Raw genomic sequence first — 23,556 nt, 5'->3', positions numbered from 1 at the left:
AATTTTATAACCATTTGTTTCATAAAAAGACATTTTGAAAAATAATTTAACTCAACAACTTGGAGACTTATTTTTTCAGAAAATGAAGCCACTCCTGTGCTGTCATTTTGACAAAATACAACAGTTTTATTTAAATATACAAAATATGTCACATGATTACACAACTAAATATTTCACTTATCAATTTCATAATCACAAGGTAAAAAAATATCATGAAAAAAGTTCTTTATCATGATAAGGAAACATTCACGTAGTCCTACCTGTATTGCTTCTTGATAAATACTTCAGTTGCTTAAACTGATCTACTGATGTTCAATGATCCACTCAATTCTGACATACAGTCTTACTGTATGATGAAATGCTTGCATTACTAGTTGATTTCTACAGTGTGTTCTTGGACGTAGACAATATAGTGGTGAGTGTTTTCCCCCTGAGTAAGCACTGTCAGAGCCTCCAGGCCATGTGCGTCCTCCACCACCATCACCTGATCACCAGTTAGACCGCCCTCTGCATTCACCACCATCAGCTGGTTGCTGCAGTTTCCGACTTCCTGCTCATCAGCCACCTGCAACTTCAACCGCAACTAAAAGTCAATATTTGGTTGTCACCACTCATGACTGCATGAGTGAAAGATGTTGTCACTTACCTGTTGTACAACAGCAACAGTGCCCGGGGCCATGGCGACCATGGAGGTGACGGCGTCATGAGTCTCTGAACTGAATTCAGCGATCTGCTGAATATTAACTAAATACAAACAACATTTACATTTACTAGTACATACAATATACCTAAGCATCTGTCTGTGTAGAAAAAAAAGAATTGAACATAACATACAGGCATTGAAAACAATGCCTGTATGTTTAGCACTGTTGCTGTTGTTACCGTTGTCGTGCAGGGCTGCTACAGGTGCTTCTGTCAGCTGATCTTCATCCTCAACAGACACATACTGGGCCTCCACTGCCTCCCCCACCTGGACATTTATACATATGGCACTGATTATGTTCAATAAAATCTGTATTTATCACACAAACAAATATTATTTATGAGTACAAGACATTTGAATAAAAAAAATTACATGTTCACTACATGTAGCCTGTTTATGTGTCTGTTTACCTCCCAGACTCCTTCCACTACTTTCAGGCTGTGTTTGCTCTTTAAATGGCGGTTCAGCTCCCACTTGGTGCCATAAACAAATTCACACTCAGGACATTTCATACCACCTAAACACATTCATAAACAGAAAGATAAAAGTTAGTGTTTTAATTACACTTAGAAAAACGTAGAGCGAGAGTACTCAAAATAATGTCACCCAAAAGAATGCGTGTTACCAGTGTCCTATTGCATTAAAAATGTTACAGGAGATGTCATGCACATGCCAGAGGCAGAGCAGAGATCAGACCTTGCTGTTTCAGGGAGTCGGGGTTGGGAATTCCAGGCCCGGCATTCTCATATTTCTGATCTGGGTGTTTCATGTTGTAGTGACGTTTGAGGGGACCAGCAGTGTTACAGGAGTAGTGGCAGTGGGCACAACGAAATGGCTACAGGAACAGACAGAAACACACGTACAAATGCAAAATAAATATTTTAATACAAGATTGAATATGAACAACACTGAATGTTCTGCAGCAATACAACAGCAAAGGAGAATGAATGTTTGTATGTTCTTACCTTAAATTCAGCATGTTGCTCCATGTGTCTAAGTAAGGAAGGTTTTGACACTGAGGTGAAGTCGCACTCTGAACACTGAAAAGGTTTACCTGGATAGACACAGAGTAACTGATTTATTTTTATTGTCACTTTCCTCTCCCTAAAATATATGCACATAAATGTAATTACACAAAACACTATCTGTCAATAATGTATAATAATTTATAGCCAGCAGGATTTACAAACCTTCGTCAGTGTGGGATAGTCTGTGGCTTTTCAGCGTGACTTTAGATTTGAACTTTTTACCACACAGATCACAGAGATGTCGTCTCTCTGTGTTGTGTCGATTCATATGAGTCTTCAGGTTACTCCTACTGCGGCCTGCATAGTCACACACACTGCATAGATATGGCTTCAAACCTACAAACATAAGCACACACTTGTTTAGAGTTTAGGGATATAAAAGTAACAAGAAACATTTGTTTATGTCGAATTTCTGGTAAATTGGATGCATTCAGAGAGACCTTCATTAACATCTGCTCTAGTTTTTTGGTCTGCCAGCTACCACAGCCTCACAACAGATGCAACTTCAAGGTAAACAGCTCATCAAGGTAACCAAGCATTAAAGCAGGGGCTGAGGGGAAAAATTCACTTTCACTGATTGATGATGGTGTATTTAACTATTTCAGCTGAGCAACCACATAAAGATCAGTTGTGTAGTGTCTCATTACTGTCAATTGTTGTCAGATTTGTAAGGATAAATTGATGATTTTGTGCCGATTTTGTTTGTTTATGTTGTTATTTTCTCTATATTGTAAGTAAATCGACTAACAGGCCAATTTCTCCATTCATTGTAGCCCGCCCGTCTCCCTGGATGGTAGCCATGAAAAAAAGAGACAGGCAAGCAGGGACAGGGAGCTCCAATCACAGAGTAATCAAACAATGACACTGTGTGAAACACAGTGCATGAACACAGATGGACCCAGATGTCTGGCTCCAGAATTGTGTGTGTGTGTGTGTGTGTGTGTGTGTGTGTGTGTGTGTGTGTGTGTGTGTGTGTGTGTGTGTGTGTGTGTGTGTGTGTGTGTGTGTGTGTTTGTCTGTGTTAAATCACACCTTGGTGGGCCCAGATGTGCTGCTGAAAGTCACTACTGTTCTTTAGGAAGTAGGAGTCACAGTAAGGGCACTTCTCTGCACGCTGCACCATCAGTCCTTTACCTTGTGCGGGATGCGTATCTGTGCATAGAAACACACATACGTGCACATATGACAAGCTATTTATTTCAGCCTGGTCTGATATCAATGGTTCAATGCAATGGTCCCACAATTAAAATAATAAGAAACTACTAACCCCTGAATATGAGTGGCTATTGCAAGTTACTGTAAATAAACAAAGAGACCAAACCTCCATCATTTAAATGAGTTGTCTAAAAATGTAAACAAAGGATGACCTGCTGTTCACTGTCCTGTAAATTTGAATTTGTCTAAAAGTGGGGGATGAACACATTAGTATTCATGATAATTTAAAGGACATGAGCGCCACAACCTTGATAACAGATTTGTGTGTGTTTTTGTATGTCTTTGGATAAATTTGTGTTTCCTTTACCAGGGTGGGATGTTCTGATGTGGTGTTTCAGTCTGTGCTCTGGATAGCTATGCTGGCAGACAGGGCAGTTCGCACTCTTCCCCTGTTGGACACGAAAAATGTGTTACGTTTAGCATCACACACTGACATAATAGAGCGGTATTGCCAATAATGTGAGAGAAAACAACAAAACATTGTGCCCTAACACTGTATTGCAAAAAAATGAAAATGTTGATGCAATATTTCCAAAGAACAAAGTATAAAGTGAAAGTCACAGTTGGTGGAGTCACAGTCTTGGTCAAAAGCAAAAGCAAACCAGACTCCTGAGATGGTCAAAGAATTATTAATACCTCCTGCACATCCCAGTGTATCACAATAAATGTACTTTGACCAGCAGCATGCTTTCAGTATATTTAGGTGGCTTAGCAGTCTCTAAAAAACTAATCCATTATAATTCCCCGAATAATGACAATCTCCTCAGGTTGGATACCTGTCCCTGGTGAGTCCTCAGGTGGGCTTGTAGTTTGTACTTGTCGGGTGTGGTGTATTTGCAGCCGGGATGAGAACAAGGCAGCAGCAAGCCGCTGTGCTTCTGAATCTGGTGCCGCTTTAAAGAGCTTTTGGTGATGGATGAGTAGCTACACTTTAAACAGTAATGCGAGTGCTCTTTAGTGTGTGTGCGTACGTGGACGTTATAGTGGACTTTGTACCAGAACAGTTTACCTGCAGCAGAAAAAAAAAAAAAAAAAAAACAAGATTAGAAGAAGCAAGAACTGATAAAAAACTCAAGTCAAATAGGAGAAATGCTAATGACACCAATATAAAGTAAAATTAGAAACAAATAAAAACAAAATAAAACCAGCTGTTTCACAAGGCTTTTATCATCTTACCACAGTACTGACATTCCAGGTCTCCATAAATTTTCCTGAGCCGCTGGAAAGTCTCCATATTAAGCTGAGTCTTCTGAAGAGATGAAAACACCTGGTGGAACGCACTGTGATGGAAAACCTCTGACTCCTACCAGCAAAAAATACACAACAAGTAGAGAGAAAATCTGTCTTCAGAGAGTGAAACAGATCGGCTAGCAGCCAAAAATAGTTCCATCTGTGGTGTGTTCAAACCACCTAATATTCAATCCAAAAAGATAAAAATACATTTTAAATAAATTAATAACAAATTACATAGTGCCACTGCATCCATAGCACAAAAGAATTGTCACAATTATGTCATCCATTACCAAGAAAAAATGAAACCATCTAAAATATAAAGACTCCTAATTTTTTTAATGATGTGTTACTTAATGTGTGGATAATCAGTAATTCAAGTATATTGTTTTGCTACTAACTTTTTTCTATTAGTTGATTGACATATACCTTAAAGAAGAAATGCAGCCAACAATATAGATATTTACCTTCACTGAACGTGGAGTGTTCACCTCTTCTACTGGAGGTGATGATGGTACAGGTGCACTCGAATCAGACAAGTTTGCATTTATTAATAATGAAGTAGTGTGCGTGTTTGTGGATGAACATGTGTTTTCATCAGATGGGTGTGCGTTTTCTAGAGTCCTGTCCTCCAGGACAGGAGTGTGAATCCTCTGGCTTGATAAAGAGACGTGTGTGTTTTCTTTGTGGCTGTTTGTATGTTCAGCTGCAGTGGGGCATGAGTTTGTCACACTGTCCTGTGACTTCTCTCCACGGGTGGCTTCATCCTGTCTGTCAGAGAGATTCATAGTTTCTATAGAAATCCTTTGTTGGAGAACTTCATGAGAATCTTTCTGTGCACCTCCATTATCTAATTTTCCTTGGTTTTCTGTCTCTGCTTCTATCACCTGCACTCCTCCACTGTCATCCTGAGATTTAGCTTCTTCCATCTCTTGCTCCCTCTCTGCCACGTCTGGCTGCTCCCCTTCCCTATTTTGCCACGCCTCTTCTCCTACACCATTTTCTCCATCTTCGTCTCTTCTCTTATCTTCGCCCTCATGCTCCATACGTTGCTTTTTCTTCATCCCACTCTCTGCGTCTTCCCTCTCCTCATTCCCCCACATGCCTCCCCCAGGCTGCATCAGATAGTAGCTGTTGTTGATACAGTCTGTGAAAGCCTGCTCCTGGTCCAGCTCAGGGTGAGACTCTTTCAGGTGACTGTTTAGTCTCTGAGAGCTGACAAACTTCCCATCACACATGCAGCACACATATAGGAAAAGGTGTTTCCTGACATGAGCAGTGAGATTGGCCATTTTGGTTGCAGCGTGGTCACAGAGGAGGCAGGTGAAGGGACGCTGGGGCCCATGGATCAACAGGTGGCGCTCCCGCTGAAGCTGGTTTTTGAAGCGTCGGTTACAAGTGGGACAGTGGTAGAGGAGCTGCCTGAGGCCCTGACGAGTCTTTAACCTGGAAAAAATTTAAAAGATGACTAGTTAAGAAAGGTAGGTCGACAAAATAGTTATAAAGGAAAGAAAAACATGTCGCAGATGAAACCTCAGTTGTTGATAACTCTGATAGACAGCAGGGTCTTTGAGGTTGTGCCGTTTCTCCATGTGTTTCAGCAAGTTCTTCACATCTGAGTACTTTTTCTCACAGAAGCTGCAGTGCTGCTTCACCTTTAAATGAACTCGCTCTATGTGGACCTGCATTTCAGAAACATGGAGAAAAAAAAAGATCAGCTTAATGCTGAAAATTGATACAATCAATCTGAGTGTAAGCAAGACACAAAATCACATGTATGTAAGAAAAAAATCCACTTATAGTTTTAGTGAGATTGAGCCTGAAAATCTATGTTGCTACACTGATATATAAAGATAAGTGTTAAAGTTAACTGAATGAAAAATCACAAGCTAACCCTGACAAAAATACTAAATATATAGCAATACTACCAATAATAACAGTAATAGTAATAATAGCACCTTGAGGTGTCCTGGGCTGAGGCATTTGAAAGAACAGTGCTGGCAGCTGAACTTCTCTCCTGTATGCTTCCTCAGATGAACATTCAGGTTGGCTTTGGGTGAAAAATCAAGTAAAGAAAGTGTGAAAGCAGCTCTTTGATAAATTTACAATAATGTGTAAGTGTAAGATTTAACATGATATAATGTAAAGGCTGAAAAAGTTACCCTGGTCTGTTTTCTTTGCACATTGCTTGTTGTGAATACTGATAATTCAATGTCAAATTTCCTCATGGACATCAAGAAAGATGTGTCTAGTTTTATCTAGTTCTATCTATCTTGTGCCATCAGCTTATTTAAAACAGGCTGTTGATGTGATGATGCTGGTGTGGTGGTTCAGGTAAATACTATAAACAGGCTGACAACCAGCTTGTATATAGTATACTAACCTGGGCAATTTGAATCTGTCTCACTTTTAACTGTGAAGCTAGAATTGCTGTGTGAAAAATATGAAACCAGTACCAGTGAGCTTGGATTTACCTTTGATGGCTGATGCGTATTCGCAGTGTGGACACTGGAACGGTTTCTCCTGAGTGTGTGTCCGGAGGTGTGCGATGAGTGAGTGTCTGAACTTAAAGATTTTGTTGCACGACTCACAGGTGAAGACCTTCAGCTGGCTCTGAAGTAAACTGGAAGATAGAGAGTAACATTATCACTTTTGTTGACCAACGTATTTATTGTTGCTAAGTCACTGCGGAGATGTCAATAAGCAAAAAAATAATAATTTTCAACACCTCAAAAAATATTTTGTCTGTTATAAGATCAGAACCACGTCTTTACAGTAGTGTGTAGCTTGTAATTTACATACAAGCACTCAGCTACACTAAACTTCCAAATCAAATGTTAAAAAAGTTAAACAATACTTGGTTGAGTCTTGCTTGATAGAATATTCCTGGAAGCCTCTGGTGGCTGCTGTTGCTGATGTTGTTGTGGAGGGCAAGCTAGAACTACAAAATGAAAACAAAAATAACTATGACAGGTCAAACTACCACAAGCAAAAAACTATGATGAGACTATAGAGATTTTCCCTGAGATTACCTTTGCTCCTGGTCTGTAGTAGGGTTTTCTCCATCAGCAGTAACATCACTTGCTGAGTCCTGTGACTGACTCTGGAGGGCGGCGGGCGGCTGGAGGTATAATTTAAAAAATAAAAAATAAAAACATTATATTGGGATTAGTGACTCCCAAATGAAGTCAAGTAAAAAAAAAAAATAATAATTTAAAACAAACTAGAACAAACCTGAGCTTGAACTGTCAGACGTGTTGAGAAATGTAAATGCATTTTGCTACACTTATACTCCTTTAAAGTCTTTTTCAATTGTTCTGCTCACATAACTGTTTCTGTGCACTGTCATAACTGGTACATTTCCTAAATTATGTTTTTCTGAGCGCCACAACCTAAATGTTAGACCCCACTACTGAATTGTGTTCGGGGGAGAAATCTCAGCAATATCTTGGCAAAGATACCAACTTTGGTAGTAGTTACTAAAGGTAAGGAGTACGTTTTGAAAATTTAGATGAATTAATACATTAACGTTTGAGGTTGTGTGTTTACCTGAGTTTGAGCTTGAACGACTACAGACTCGGTTTCTGCTGGACTGTCTTCTACTGGCACCATTTTAGAAACACCTGTTGAATTAAAAGCAGCACATCACACTTATGAATATGTTTTCTACAACCAAAATATATAAACTATTCTAGAAAAGCTCTTTAAGACTGACCTGGAAGTGTTTTATCTTCTGTCAGAACAACACTGATCACTGACTTTTTGCTTCCCGTTGCTTGTCCTCCTTCTTTGGAGATGCGGCTTCGATTGATTCTTGCAGGTCTGAAACTGGCTAAGTCTTCAAGTACATATTAAGAAAGTGTCAGATTATGAAACTAGGATTAAAAGACCATAGTTGAACCCACTTTATTATGAACCCAGGAATGCTATAATGAGAGAGTGTAATCCAGGAAAATATCCAAAGTCAGCTGCATACACTCTTTTCTTTGCAGATGTTCATAATTAAATTGAAGAATGTCTACATTTTAAACTTACCGTTGTCTCTCACAAGTCCTTGTTTTGCTGAGTTTTGGTGTATCTGGTTTGAATCTGCTCCACCATAGTTCAAACTCCCAGAGCCCTCAACCTCTGCTCCACCACAAATGTTCCCTGAAAATCAGGATAATTTCCAACATGGTCATTCGGGTCACCCTAACAAACTGTTCTCTGTATGCCTCTCTGATACATGTAAACTTATTACTGGCACTTTTTCCCCAATTTCTGCTTTTTAATTTTTTGCTACTTACTGTTCTCCTGTTCTTCCTCCTCTTCTTCCACTTCTTTCAGGCAGATGTGTTTGAGGATCTGTCGTCTGTTGCTAAATGAGCGATGACAGTCTCTACACTTCAACCCCAGTTCCCCAGCATTGTTTTCCCCTAGCACCAAAGAAAGGGAACTAGGAATCAACAGGGCAATCAATTACAGGGCTGGACTATGTGTTGAACTGTGTCAGAGAGATTACAGCCACAAACAGAATCATTCTCAGATTTTCTTTCCGATTAAAAAAGTCTGATAAAGCAGATTGTAAAGAAAGAATTATGGGATACCACCTCCCAATAATGTTCCTTTTAGGTCCACCTCTTCCTTATTCTTCTCTTCTTCTCTTTGACCTTTAACCACTTGAGAACAAGTGGAATCAGCCTTGGCCTCTGTCACATCTGTGCGTGTCTTCTTCGTAGAGCCTTTCGGTCGTCCTCGTTTTCGCTTCACTGGGTTTTCTGTGGAACAGCACGACAGCAGAACATGTTTTTTTTTTGTCTTTTACAAAACCAAAATTATATAAATTAGAGTTTGCTTTACAAACAATTAATTTATATTGCTGGTACATAATGATTTTGTGTCCTGCAAAACATGATCTTAATAATTAATTAATTCTATAGAGACTTGAGTCTAGTGCAGAACTACTAATGTTCTTGTTTGGATAATCAAGTCATCAGTGGATGCAGCAATAATGATCATGATATATCATTTATGTTTTACATGATTATGTTATACTCATCCTTGTAATGACCTGATGACTGACTGACCTGTCAGCGTCTCCACAGGTTCTGCTACAAGGGGCTGCAGGGCAATAATGATGTCATCATGAGGCTCCTGCTCAGGGTGCAACTGGGAGCAATGGGCATGCAGCAGAGAGCGAGTGGGGGAGAAGAGGTTGCACAGCCGACACATGAACACAGAACCAGCTGGGAAGACAGGGAGAAGAAAGATGTCAGATGCAATGAGAGGGAAACAAATAGAGAAATTTGACTTTGGTTTAATTTTGTGTTGTTCTAGTTTTCACGCACATTTTGGATTGTATATTTATTTATTTTTGTTTGTTTCTTGTTTTTAGTTTTGTATATTATAAGTGTAATAGAATAAATATTAGTAATGAATATGAAGGAAATGAAATAATATTTTGGAAAGTATTCAGACTCCTTCACCTTTGGAACATTTTAAAAATGTCTTGTCAAATGGGGAAATCAATCTATACACAGTAACCCACAATGGAAAAGATTTTTAATTATGCAAATAAAGAAGCATTCTGACTTTTTGTTGTAGAAGTCCAAACTGGGGTCTTAAGCATCCTGTTTGCTTTAAAATGTGTGTAAAACTTCACCGCAATTCATTTAAAACATAATTTCAGCTATTTTCTAATATCACTTTATTACAGAATGACAATTTTAGGTGCTAGCCGATGCATTTCTTTTTTAAATGAGACATTTACACACATAACTCCATTGATGTTGTCATAAAACATTAAACAATCTGTCACAACAACAAGCACAGACCAAACTTTTTGGAGACTACGCGTATGTTTATTGTTATTTTTCAGAGCATGCAAACAATATCTACTTCTTAGATATATAGTGAAAGATTGTGATGAGAGACGTTTTAAACTAAACGCATTTGTTTGGCCCGAGCTAACGTGAAGACCCGACAAACATATTCGAGTTGACGCTAGCTCAAACTCTTACCTGCTGTGTGTCCATCCATCGCTCCCGCGTCCAAACAGCAAAAGAATACTGAGTTGACGATTGATTTGGTGCACAATATTACTAAATAAAATCTTATAATGTGGATTTATAGCCTAAGTTTCCATTTTGTGGGCAGAAATGTCTGTCGAATCTGCGACACACGTCCTTCCAACCAGCGGATGCGAACAAAACCTGGAGGTGCTGCGGCACATAGCGCCCTCTGCGGCGGGAGGTCGTTACTGCGGCGCAAAAGGGAACTACAGTGCATCCAGAGTTTTTCACAGCTCTTAACCTTTTTTCACATTTTGTTAAGTTACAACAGTTTTTTTAAATGAATTACATTTTTTATTTTCCTCAAAATTCTACCATAAATTATCCATAATATCAAAGTGAAAGATGTTTGTTTGAAATCTTTGCCACAATATTAAAAATAAAAAACTACAGAAATCACATGTACATAAGTATTCAGAGCTTAATACTCAAGCTACTCAAGCTACTACTCAATACTCAATGCTTTGCTAAATCATCTTTGGCACCAATTACCGCATCAAGTCTTTTTGAGTATGATGCTACAAGCTTGGGACCTATTTTTGGGCAGTTTCTTCCATACTTCTTTGCACTATCTCTCAAGATCCATCTGATTGGATGGGGATTGTCGGTGCACAGCCATATTCTGTCCAGAGATGTTTAATCGGGTTCAAGTCTGGGCTCTGGCTGAGTGCCTTTGAAGACAAATTTACAGAGTTGTCCCATTGTCACTCCTTTGTTATCTTGTCTGTGTGCTTAGGGTCCATTTGAAAGATGATCTGTCGCCCCAGTCTGAGGTCCAGAGTGCTCTGGGACAGGTTTTCATCTTGGACTTCACGGTTTGGTTCCTGCTCTGACCTACCCTGTTACCTGTGAGACCTTATATAGACGAGTGTATGCCTTTCCAAATCATGTCTATCAACTGATTTTCCCACAAGTGGACTCTAAACAAGATGTTTCTGAAGAATGATCAGTGGAACCAAGATGCACCAGAGCTCAATTTTGAGTGTCATGGCAAAGACTTATGTACATGTGATTTTTTCTTTCTTCTTAATAAATTTGCAAAGACTTTAAACATAAATTTTCACTTTGACATTATGAGCCATTTTCATAGCATTATGAGGATAACTATGCATTTAATCAATTTTGGAATATGACCGTAACATAACAAATGGATGGATGCACTGCATATTTGTGGTTTTGTGTTTTTTAATTTCCAGAAAATTCGAACCTAACAAGAACTGACAACAACCATTGAGATATAGAGGGACAGTGACAAAACCTTTATTAGACAATGCAGAAATTTACAGACATACATACATTTACAGCATTATTTTTGCATTTTAAAAATGCCAGCTGAGGCCAGTTTAATTGATCAGCAATAGTTAAAGAAGTACACACGCTCATACACATATTCAAACAAGCACACACACACATTATATGAACAAGCTTTCATGTAAAGATGGTAAACCCTCTTACCCTTGTTACTCTACACCACCTGCTCTACTTTCTTTCTCCCAAACTGTTGTTCAGGACATCAGTTTGTGAATAAACAACATTACCACCAAACTTGGGACTTTTTCTAAAAATGCCACCAACAGAATTATGTTGCCTCTGTCCCAACGTGCGTGTTCAGTGTGTTGCAGTCATCAAATTCTAAATTTGCAGGTATTTGCAAAATAAAATTGGTCGTGAAAACACTGAAAATGCTTACTTTGTACTTTTGTCAGATAAATAAAGCTTCAAGTGAACTGACTAATCATAGATTTTAGCTTTTATTGCATTTTAAAAGTCCCAACCTTTCTGCAAATGGAGTTTGCAGATTTGTTTTTTGGTTTTTTTACAATATAAAGATGATAAGGAGGCCATCATCAGCAAGCAACCTACTAAAAGTGCATGCTCTCTCATCAGAAATAAAGATTGAAAAACAGAAGCATTTGTTTACATGCATCATTCAGGAAGAGTAAAAATGAGTAAACTCCATCCCCTGATAAAATATGTGTCAGAAAGTGTAATGTATAAAACATGTGAGGATGCACAACAACATTTGTGATAAAATTTGTCTAATCTCTGAATTTATCTTATTACTTAAACTGAGTGGTTGGTTAGCGTCATCAAATACTGACCGCATGATTATAAAAAACAAATATGAAACCATAGATGACTTAATGTTCTTTGTTCATTGTTGTAATCAGTCAGAAAGAGGAGTGATTATCTTCTAAGCGTTACAGAGCCCTTGATTATCATTTACAACTCTCATATATCTTTAAATTTCTTTCTCTTGGAATCTGCTGCTGCTAACACATAGCCTACATTTTCCTCCATGTCAGTCGGGAGGACAAAACATAATGCACACACATATGTAAACAGTTGAGCGAAGTGTATGAAGTAAAATTAAAACTGTGCCGGTGCCAAAGCTAAATGAAGGCATGATGTTGACCATGTAGCATTGTGCACATTGATTTTCTCAGTGATTGTGGACAAATGGCAATTTAGATGACTGATACTGATTAATAGCAAAAGCACTGACATACTAAAATATTTATATTTTTTACTTTCTAGTTTGTCAAATTTGAAACACTTTCTTTAAGGGATGTTATATGCCATGACATAATCTTAAAAACACATACTGTACCACATTTGTACAAAGCATTGACTGTTCAATGGTATTCTCACAAATTAGTTATCACTTAAGGCTTTAAAGGCCAAAACATCAGAGATCAGAGAGCATCTTAGATCAGATCTACACCAAATGTGTCCCTGTGCAATCCTAGCATGGATTTTATTTCATGTGATTAGTTCAGTGATCGTGACCCAAGTTTATGTCTTTGCCAACAAACAGATATGTCTAAACAATTAGCTACAAAACATATTTTTTGTCTTATCTTTCATTTATCTCATCCAGCATTCTTCAGTCTAAGCTATATAATGAAGCAAACATCCCAATAAAACAATCTTTAAATGATAAGAAATATGGATTCAAATTTTCAGAAATTATGAATTATTATGATGTGGGTACAGTATTTTACTGTGACAGCAACACAAGGCTTGAATGGTTGGATTCCTGAGAGCAATTTCTGAGGGGTGCAAGACGTCTGAGTATGTGTGTTCGAGCAAGTGTGTGTGTGTGTTTTTACATGGTGCAACACTTGTTCTTGTGTGTGTGAGAGTCTTTGAAGCGGAGTCTGTGTTTGGATCGGTATTTCTCCAGGTAGGTTAGCTGTTTACTGTTGATGGCTCCACGGCGTTTCCTGAATTATAAAAGACACAAACCAATTAATTAAAAGACACAGTGCTCTTCTTCATGTCTAATCCTGTTTTCTGCCGTCCTACTGAGAAGGTTACAAATTAATTAAGAAGAACAAAGCTCATCCACATTTGTTTTGTTAGATGCATTTCTCTGGAAATTAGCAGACAATACTTCTCTCCACAGCTCTGATTCACCCTGCTCCTAAGATGGGTACACCAGTGGTTTCTTTCTTTTTCAGGACATTCTGAATGGTTGTATATGTTTATGCCGTGCTTTCTATTATGTCTTCTGCTGTGTGGTATAGAATTGGTACTTACTGCCTGATTAGCTGAATAGCGTCTTCATATTTCATCCCACTCTCTATCAGAGCAAGAGCAACCAGGACTGGAGCTCTGTGTGAATGCATAATGTCAAAAAACACACAACCACTGAGTCTGATGTCTCCACAATGACAGTACATGTCTGCATCTTAACAAACAAAATAGATGTTACAGCTACTGTTTTGTCTTCTAGTGTCTCCTACCTTCCCAGACCCGCCACACAGTGAACAGCCACGCAGCATCCTGGATCCTCCTGAAACTTCTTCTTCAGCAGACTCAACCAATCATCGACAAGCTTACTGGGGGGCGGGGCTCCATCATCAAAGGGCCAATCCTGAGAGACAAGCAGAGAACCTCTGCGGCTCTACATTTTGTCCCAAAAATGATTTAGAGTAGAAATGGCTTATTTGTTGGTTGTTTCCTCACCACGACAGTAATGCCGTCTTTCTCAAGTCGAGTTTTATCATATGTGATGTCACAGACTCGAACCACCGTGGTGGCACCGTAATGCTTCAGATCCTGGAAGGGACAACAGTGTTGGAGGAAGATTTTTAATTAATAAACACAAATAGATCAATTAAATTACATTTATGTCTAGTAGTATTTTTAGTGTATATGTCATCAGCAACAGAAAAATACATACAATCTTTAGTTCATATATGTATTCTATCTTTATGAAGCTCTTCGGTGTATTAATGTTAATCACAGATGTTCCTTACCTCTATGAAGGAGCTGAGTGTGCTGTCTGTCGGGTTGTGTGTGATAAGGAATCTCATGTTCTTGTGGCACAGTTCCACTGGAGCCGGACGGTTCATGATGGCCTGTAAACACAAATTAAAATTGAAATTTGTTTACACATCAGCACACATAAAGCTATCAAACACATATGAAGCTAATGTGCAGGTCAAGCAAAACAGTTTCTTATATATGCAACGCTACCCAGCTTGTGGCTCCAGCTTCACAAGCCGCATACAGAAAGAACTGTTGTTAATCTTTTAATCTAACTCTCAGCAAGAAAGAGAAAAAGGCTGTTTCCAAGAATGGGAAACTAACATCTCACAGGTGTTTTCATTTATTTGCCTGATTAAAACTCTTCTCAAGACTCCGACAGTGCACAGAGTGTGATTGATCGTCCTCTTCCTCACAAAGTGCAACGTGTATTCATCATTCTTATTGGTATTGTACAATGAATTTGGGGACCTCATGTTTTTCGTCAGTGTTACCCAAACACAATCAAACATGGATTTCAGGTTTAAACTAAAATTCAGCTGTTAATTGTGTGGCACCTGCTGTCTGAACATCAGAACGTCTCCTGTTGTGCTGATATGACAAAGAAGATAAGCGTCATTCATCTATATTATTGTATTGTAGATTATTTTCAGATTTCAATGTCACCTGTGTTATTGTTGTTACAACAACTTTTTAATATATGTAATATATTAATGTATATTTATATGAAGCCCTAAATGACCAGTAAAAATGGGGTAGGTGATATATTTAAGTAAAGTGCACAGGTTAAAACATGCTGCTCCATCACCAGTCACACCTCACCTTTATCTCCAGCTGTAGCAGCTGCTTCGTCTTCAAAGTGTATGACCTTTCCACGTGTTTCTGAACTTCCTGTTTATTGTTGAACTTTCTGTTTATAAAAATGTATAATGTATTTTCCTAATTCTGACGTCCTGTTGTTTTCACTGTTTTATCCCATCAGTTGACTGTGCCCAAAAGTCCAGGAGGCTACATTGCGTCAACCAAAGCTGTGTTCGTCTCTTTCTGTCAATGTCCCTGATTGTCCAGTCTGTTTATCTTTTTCAACTTGCTCTCTCTTGCCTTCTCTCTCTGCAGTAAGCTTGCAGTGTCAGGGCTCCACTTGTTACCCCATGAGCTGGCTGGTTTCAGAGGGCAAATGCCAGTGGTCGTTCAGGGCTCAGCGTCCCAGGACTGCATATTGCAGCTTCATCCCAGGTGGTGTCTAAATGTGTTGGGCGTGGCAGTAGTCACCACTCTGCCGCAAAAACTCCATCAACCGGCGGTTCTAAAGAAATAAACAGATATATAAACTGGTTAAATGTTCAACTTCCAGAGCAATGAAAACAGATTTACCAACAAGATTTCACAAGTTCAACATTAGATGCAGATATCCAGAAACTGTTAAAGTGAGGTCACATAATATTGTAATCAGGACTTAACTTACGAGATGACACAGTTAGCAAGAATGCACACTCCTTACATATCTACGAATCTAAGATTTGCTTGGTGAAACAACTTTTTTTAGTCGTAATGCTTCATTTTTAAAACATTATCACCATCACTGGCATTTTTATAATAATAATTTTCATAATGGTGGCTCTTAGGCACAATGAAACATGTGAGTAACAGTGAAGGAGGCTTTTATTCTAAGGGACTTATAATCAAATAGTATCTCATTAGTGGATTGGATTGAAAAGAATAGTGATTTATGTAAGTGCATTGAAAACTGTGAAAGAATTTTTTGGGAATAAGCAATACAAGCAACTTGAACAGACAAAAGTTCTGTAAAAGTGTTCAGATGAAATGGATAAGAAACCTGGGAAACAGATGACTGATGCATCATGAGCTAGAAAATCTAATATATGGTCTGGCTCACAAAATAAAAAAAAAAATGTATTAGATTAGCCTGTGCAAGAGAAACTCAATTCAATTTGGTCTGTAAAAAAAAAACTGAACAAAATGTAAAAAGTAGTTTTCTGTTTCACCTAGTCTAGGTGGCTTATATACTGTATATGGCTATGTGGCAAAAGGAGCCAATTTTGTATTATCTTCCCTTTTAATCCACCTGAAGTGGTGAAAGGACAAGTGATGGACAAAGAAATAAACATGTTGCTTCAAAAGGCAACTTGACACAGGTCGGTGACACAGGTCAGTTATATACCATCATCCCTGGATGTGATAGTGGCTCATTAAAAAATGCTCACTTAAAACCTAGCTTATTTTACCATTTGACAGTAGCAGACGTAGAGAGGGAAACACCTTCACCCACTGAGCTGCCCAAACATCCAGACAAACAACCAGGGAAAGACCAGAGGCAGTATGGGTAATCTGTTTTCACCTCTTCACCTCAGCCCTGACAGCACACTCACATGCTTCATAATCACACACCAACGTACTCACCCTTCCAGATGAGTGCAGTCTATTCCAGGTTGTTGACTATATAATGACTCTATAATTAGCAAATCATCCTGTGTTGCACCAATCCGGGATAGAGGTCAATCGTTTTCCATTCAGTCGATTGAAAATGTAAAAAAAGAAAACACTATGTAAGTTCAGAGAAATAATCTTGTTCTGCGTTTAAAGCTCTATGTGACTGAAGCACAACAAAAATAAAACTGAGACACGATAAAAATCAACTAAAAACTGAAATAGCTCTAAAGTGTCAGAAATCAAGTTTATATACTAACTTATATTATGATAAGCAACTGGAGGCAAAAAAGACAAAAAACAAAGAAGGAAAAAGGAAGGAAATGGCTAGACAGTAGCAGTAATTCCAATTAAAACTGTAAAGCTGATCTTCCCTGGTACCTTCAGTTTGGTTTGGTAAAAACAGGTGTGTTGTCGCCTGCCTGGCTGTTTCCCTGTCGCCGGCTGGGTCAGGACCCAAAGGAGTTAAAAATGGATCTCAATATTATTTTAGAGCCGGGTTAGGTTGCCAGACTTTCCTACAGTACCTCCAGAGTAAGGCTGAATGAAACACAGTAAGCCTGTAGGTTGGTAAAGACGACTACAAGGCACGTTAGTAGTAGCCTCAAATAAGTTTAATCCTGTTACAGTACAGTAGTTCACCTCCACCGCTTTCAATACAGACAAGGTTCTCTTAGGAGACATCACAAGTCACTCCGGAAGGAAAGACGTGTTAAATTTGTTAAATCTAAAATATTTCAGTATTAATTATTTGGAAAATTACATTTTATTCAGTATATAGTCTCCTCTCTTACCTCAGTGAACGGCTTGGCTATTTAACCGGGAAATTCCCAAACCACTGCCTGGGAGTTACACCAAACTCTTGCAGAAGCAGCAGCAGCAGCAAGCCTGCAACAGTGTGAGCGCTGACATGCCACCAACTGCCTGCCTGTTATAGTAAACCCCTGTAGACACTGAATACCTGCAGCTGTATTTATAGCTGTATCTATACTAGCAGCTGATTCTATGACACATCACATTTTTTGTGGAAACAACAGTCTCCGATGCCTCCAGTGCACCTCTGTCTCTTAAACTCTGCTTCCACCAGTGAAGTTCTGTGACTTTGGTTTGATTACTATTATTATTTCTATTACAGCTGCACAAGTGCAATATTTTTCAAATGTGTCTCCTTACCGCTTAGAGTATCATCACCAAGTTCAGGCCAAACATCAGCTCTTCTGCGGTGTTGCCACAGTAACGTCCACCTGTGTTCAGTCCCTTTCACTCACTCTTCACTCCTTTACTGAAAGCTGATGTATCTGGTTTTGAAGTGGCAGAAAGTGAAGTCTTTCTGCAACAACCTGTAGCTCTGCACAACTGTAAGGCTGCAACATCCACCACCTCACCCTGTCCCTCTCTGCCTGTCGCTCGCCGTGGAGAACTACATGTGCCCGATGGCAGCTCTACCTCGCTGTAGCAGTGCAGTGAGCTGGGCTGAGGATCTGCTGTGAGCTGGTCTAATCAGGCTGAGCAGCCATCTGACCCTGACAGCCCTGTCACCACCAGAACACTCTAATGCTCTTAGAGAGAGAGCCACCCCCCCTCCTCTTTTTCCTTCTTCTCATCCACTCTACTGCTTTCTCTCTCGCCTGTTCCAGCAGGCACTTGGTGGGGAGAGGAGGCCCCGTTCCATCCTCTCCTCACTCTTCCTATGGGCCGATAGTGAGGCGGGTCAGTCAGGGAATCACACAGTACAGTTCACGGTGACATAATAAATGCTGATCGGTGTTTGTAGTTTGGTTACTCCTCAAGTAAAACTAATAAAACGCGTGACGTTGTTGTTTTCTGCTATGACACATCTATCAGGTCCTTATCACCTTTTCCTTGCTTCCCCCTCTTCCTTCTTCCCCTCCCTCAAACTACTAAAAATAGATGGTCTTATGAGATACCAGGCGGATTGGGCAAGTCATACCTTTGAGTTTGTGTTCAGGGAATTAACTTTCTCCATAAGTGATAACAATAATAATGATGACATACTTTCTTCATCGCCTTAGGGGAATTGTTTCTGGACAGCTGCCAGACATTACATGTCGGTGCTACTACGGGATTTCTGCGTCTTGTCCGAGGACAATTTGAAATGTGGCCAGGAGGAGCTGGAACTATTGACCCTGGGGTTCGTAGATGCCTGCTCCACCAACTGAGCTACTGTCTCTCAAAACACTGCATAAAGCCAAGACAACAGGCATCCAGGAAACCCAAGCAACTTTTTTTCAGAATTCATATTTAAGCTGCATTATCCAGTTTGTTTACAAGGTTACGTTATGGATATGTGAGTCCAGAGAGTCACAAGGTAGTCAGAGCCACAGACCTTTTAAAGCACAGCATGCTGGGGCCTCACCTCACTATCAGTCACTTTGAGTAGGGGTTAACATGACTGTTCTCCCACACATGGAGCTTTGTAAAACACCTCTTACTAGCTAATATTAGCTTTTGCAGTCCATGAACTCTTTCCAGTTCATTACATTAAAAACCACACCCACCCTATCACACTGTAGTAATCGTGGGAGTGTGTGGTGTTTATTGCATGCATCACGGTGACAACTATTTGGCTAATGCTTAATTGTCTGTATCATAGTGTTATCCCATCCTATTTTCATTATGGTGACCTGTCACCTTTTATTACTCTGATAACAAGAGTAAATATAGCCACCAGTGGTGATTAGCAGGTTCCAAACACAAAGGGACAGTTAGACAGACATAGAGCCTCAGAAAGAAGAAGATGGAAACAAAAATAACACCACAGTTCAGACAATATGTAGCCTAAGGATACACTAGACAGTACAGGTATCGATAGAATATACTGTAGACACATATGTCATATATTTAAAGATGTTGTTTAAGTTATAAAGTTTAAATTTTACACCACAGTCCCTCACTGTCACTGCAGCACCAGCATTTCTGCTCATTTCCCAACATTTTAGTATCATTCAAAAGGGTTAGGGTGTCTGTGAGTCACTTCTAGCAGCATTTTAACACGTCGTTTTGTCTTTTGCAGTTAGCTGCTGTGTTACAGAGCAGCAAATGACCAGTTCCAAACAGATGTTTTGTCCAGATTCATCCAGACTCCTCAGGTGAGATATTTGTTGATTTTTTTTTTTTTTGATTGATATTATGAGAAGATTGAGTAACAGTTTTTGCATTTTGGTTTATGGTTCACTTTTCATGTTGCATCAGGGAAACTGCAGGGTTGAATTCCTATAGTATCTACAGTATAAACTAATCAGAATACTTTTAGTATGTGTTGCATACACATACTAACAAATTTTTATGTTATGAATCAAATTAATATACATCTGAGATCTCATGCCTCCTCTGCCTCTTGCAGGTTTTCCACCTTTCCTTCTGGTCATGGCCTCCTCTGATCCTTGTGTGGAACAGTCGGCTCAAAAGTGACCATCTGTTTTGATCAGCAGTTCACTGACCTAAACATGGTTGCTGCAATGGTTTCTGGAAATGTGAGCTGACACCTTGTAGGTCAGCCCTCAGCTGGCATTCATGTGATCTCTCTCACAGTTTTATGAAAGCAACGGGCTGACCTGCAAAGACTGCACTGAATTCTTTTACCGTGACTGTAAGGAGATGCCAAGGAAGTCCTCGAGCCTTATTTTAATCAACCAAACAATGCAGATTTCAACGATCATGATAATTCAAATACTCATGCCCAGTCTTATTGTACCTGCCAGAGTTGAACTAAAGTAGAACTATGATAATTTATTGCCTTGTTTTCTCATATCAAACCATTCAGTGTAATAACTCTCACTGATAGGTCAGCTAAGACCGTTATGTCTTCTTGAGTCAAGTGAAACACGTTGTTCACTTCAGATCTTGTCAGTGTGAGTACATCTGTGGGGAGGAGTTTCTTAAAATAATGTGTTGCATATGGGTACAACTAGTTTCTACTAAGTAATTCACTATTTGACTGTCAAGAATGAAAAATGATAGGATTAGTCCAGCATACAAAAATATCTTTAAAATTATTATTATTGTTATTATTATTATAAAAATTCAAAATATTACTCAATTGTGACTAAATATTAGTGTTTATGGCCCATGAGCAGAGACAGGTGCTGCAGTCACAGTATGTTTGTTGCTGGAGATAATAAAATGAAAGAGAAAGTGCATTAAGACATAGACATAGAACTGGCACTGCTCTCCTATTTGTAAGGGTTTTGTGCTAATTAGTTAATTATTGTTTATGTGCTTCACTGAATGTTGCTGTTGAACTAGATTCTTCTCGGTAAGCTATTTCTGGCATTATGCAATGATTGGCGCTATTTAAACCTCCTATCACCTCCGTTGAGGAGTTCTAATCTGGCTCAGGAGCTACAGTACTTGTCTCACCCCTGATGTATTTGTGTCTCACAAATTTAAACATAAGAAAGAAAGAAAGAGAAGAAATCAAACAAACTGAGCGACCTTTTGTTGATATGACCAGAACACATAACTCAGCCATCTATGTTGCACTGTTATTACTAATTGTAGTTCTTCCAATGCCATTACTACAGTATTATTACAATTGTTGTTCAACTACAGATTACAGCTCTAGATTTACAGAAGAAAATCTAGAGCCTATTTTTACCTAGAAACAAATAAGAAGTGATGCCAGTCTTTCTTAAATCCACCATTGACAGCTACATAAGTGTACATAGAACAAGCTTGGTTCTGTGTTTTTTTGATAAATAAGAGGCTATTGATAAAATGAAAGTGCAGGCTAAGTTAACCTTTCCAGTCTTTACGCTCATCCCCTCCCCTGGAGTAGTTTGTAACTCTGTAACTCAGACGCACTACTCCTAAAGCAGTGTGAAATACTCTGTAATTCCCTGAGCAACTAGGAAGAAACTGGATATGAAAAGGAAGCAGAATCCCACCAGTTTCGTCTTCTACTGTACACACATGTAAGCTGACGTTTCCTGTTTCACATATGAAGTATAAATGTTACTGACTTCCAAATAGAGCTTAATTTCACATGTGGCATGTATGTCCATGTGGCCTATCAGTGTGCAAATGTTCCAAAAATTTTATTTTCAAATTAACGAAACAAAATTCTTCTTCATCAAGCAAATACCACATGGTTATGAAAATAACGCAACATACATGCAAAGACCAGTGTGTTTTTGCACATAAGCTTGAAAGAAACATGCTTATACCATAGGACAAGTCACACACAGACATACAGATAGTCACAGAACAATGTTCAGATGAAAATCCTAAACATAACACACACAAACACACACACGCGCACTATAAAAAAACAATAAAACAGACAGTCAAGCATGTGGCAAGGGGCAGCAGCTGCTGTGGGTATAATTAGAGTGTTTTGAAAGCTGAGAGTCGGACAGCAGGACTTTCACCTGCACACCAAGTGGTTGCCTTGACAACTACTTATCTGCATGACAATACAACTTTACCATAACAGATATTTTGTATATGCACATGCAATTCTGGGGCCCTGGAGTGAAGTGATGAGATTTGCAGTGGTCCACAGCACAAAATGTCCTCAGCATATGTGCAGGGGCTTATTTAGGAGGCTACAAGTCGATACTCAGCAATCACTTCAGCACATGCTGAGAGTTCTGGCTTTCAGAACTCAGTTTCCATCTCACTGTCCATCCCTTCTGTTTTGGAAGATTAACGCGGCCATGTGGGATCTCAGACCAGAAATGCTCCAAATTTAACATGTTAGTACACAAACACGAATAGTTGTTGACCTGGAATAAGATTCATCCAAACTTTAGATCATCTGAACCATAACTCAGTCACCCTGTACATATGATTAAGCTTTAAATACTGTGAAATTCAAACTATTTTGCAATACTCTCAGAGTTAAACTGATTTTATTATACCAAAATATATACACAGTTTGATATAGTAATAAAAAATATGAAGCACAACAAAGTTCATGCAGAAAGTTGGCATGAAACTCCATCTAGTGGACACTCGTGGGATGTGACACAACAACGCAGAGTTTGTGTTAAGGGATTGGTCAGCACCTGTGATAATACAATATAAGGCAAAGGAAAAAGTATCTTGTTTACAGGTTGTAAGAATAGGGGAGTATGTGAATATTGTCAACATTTACTTTTACTACAAATGTGTTGATTTAATTATGACAAATGTTGTATGCGCTCCACATATTTTTTTCATTAACTGTAATATACAGAGATAGAGAACATAGAGAGAGTGCATGTTGTGCATGTTCATTGTCACATCGTTTATTGAGAAGCTTGAATCGAACCTTGTTAACATTAATAGTAATACGTGCTTTGCCAACTACAAAGTTAAATTTTTGCTTTGCAGAATCGCTCTTCTCTTAAAAAAATCTACATGTAACCCATGTAAAAACTCAAATATAAGGTCATAGCACTGAGACACAACGAGGTAACATAACATACAGATTTCTATTTTCAGCTAAATGTATGTAATACAAACAAATTGTAAAGGAACTTTTCATGCCATGTACACTAGGTGACACATGAATCAAATTAAAATGCACAAAACACAAAATACATGCCAAAGTACAGAGAAATGGGCTAGCAGGCCGAAGCTTACTCAGGGTTAGAATGATGTT

The 23,556-nt window shown here is 38.8% G+C and overlaps 2 protein-coding genes across 3 annotated transcripts; both read right to left on the bottom strand.

Moving 5' to 3' along the window:
- Positions 1-129: 129 nt before the first annotated feature.
- LOC113170686 (zinc finger protein ZFAT) lies at positions 130-10,347 on the bottom strand. Its single transcript, XM_026372882.1, has 24 exons — positions 10,176-10,347; positions 9,243-9,401; positions 8,766-8,933; positions 8,463-8,591; positions 8,212-8,325; positions 7,892-8,014; positions 7,726-7,799; positions 7,209-7,297; positions 7,034-7,117; positions 6,651-6,799; positions 6,135-6,226; positions 5,710-5,858; positions 4,644-5,622; positions 4,123-4,249; positions 3,723-3,955; positions 3,254-3,335; positions 2,764-2,883; positions 1,894-2,067; positions 1,669-1,757; positions 1,400-1,538; positions 1,114-1,220; positions 883-970; positions 647-744; positions 130-571 (listed from the first exon to the last, which is right to left on the bottom strand). Exons 1-24 carry the CDS (start codon positions 10,192-10,194, stop codon positions 371-373), a joined length of 3,786 nt encoding a protein of 1,261 aa, XP_026228667.1. The 5' UTR covers positions 10,195-10,347; the 3' UTR covers positions 130-370.
- A 1,123-nt stretch (positions 10,348-11,470) lies between these two features.
- LOC113168874 (protein tyrosine phosphatase type IVA 3) lies at positions 11,471-18,562 on the bottom strand. Of its 2 annotated transcripts, none has more exons than XM_026369929.1 (8): positions 18,123-18,562; positions 16,923-16,990; positions 15,324-15,807; positions 14,492-14,593; positions 14,199-14,291; positions 13,976-14,106; positions 13,770-13,844; positions 11,471-13,453 (listed from the first exon to the last, which is right to left on the bottom strand). In XM_026369929.1, the coding sequence occupies exons 4-8, from the start codon at positions 14,585-14,587 to the stop codon at positions 13,336-13,338; spliced, it is 513 nt and encodes a 170-aa protein (XP_026225714.1). In that variant the 5' UTR covers positions 14,588-14,593; positions 15,324-15,807; positions 16,923-16,990; positions 18,123-18,562; the 3' UTR covers positions 11,471-13,335. The 2 variants fall into 2 exon arrangements, with proteins under 2 accessions (XP_026225714.1, XP_026225715.1); XM_026369930.1 differs by lacking the exon at positions 18,123-18,562 and adding an exon at positions 17,744-17,870.
- Between the last annotated feature and the right edge of the window lie 4,994 nt (positions 18,563-23,556).

Source organism: Anabas testudineus, chromosome 16 (assembly GCF_900324465.2).
Source record: "Anabas testudineus chromosome 16, fAnaTes1.2, whole genome shotgun sequence".
In the NCBI taxonomy this organism is placed as follows: domain Eukaryota; kingdom Metazoa; phylum Chordata; class Actinopteri; order Anabantiformes; family Anabantidae; genus Anabas; species Anabas testudineus.
Note: the sequence above shows the minus strand (reverse complement) of the source record. Positions and strands in the feature narration are given on the sequence as shown.

Excerpts from the sequence above, each read along its gene's own strand:
- LOC113170686 (XM_026372882.1), bottom strand. Across the intron at positions 7,118-7,208 it reads ACTACAGACCAGGAGCAAAG|TTCTAGCTTGCCCTCCACAA; the intron begins GTAATCTCAGGG and ends TTCATTTTGTAG. Across the intron at positions 1,539-1,668 it reads AGCAACATGCTGAATTTAAG|CCATTTCGTTGTGCCCACTG; the intron begins GTAAGAACATAC and ends CTGTTCCTGTAG.
- LOC113168874 (XM_026369929.1), bottom strand. The coding sequence starts at position 14,587 with ATGAACCGTCCGGCTCCAGTGGAACTGTGCCACAAGAACATGAGATTC. Across the intron at positions 13,845-13,975 it reads TGTGTGGCGGGTCTGGGAAG|AGCTCCAGTCCTGGTTGCTC; the intron begins GTAGGAGACACT and ends GCATTCACACAG. Across the intron at positions 13,454-13,769 it reads GCTATTCAGCTAATCAGGCA|GAAACGCCGTGGAGCCATCA; the intron begins GTAAGTACCAAT and ends TTTATAATTCAG.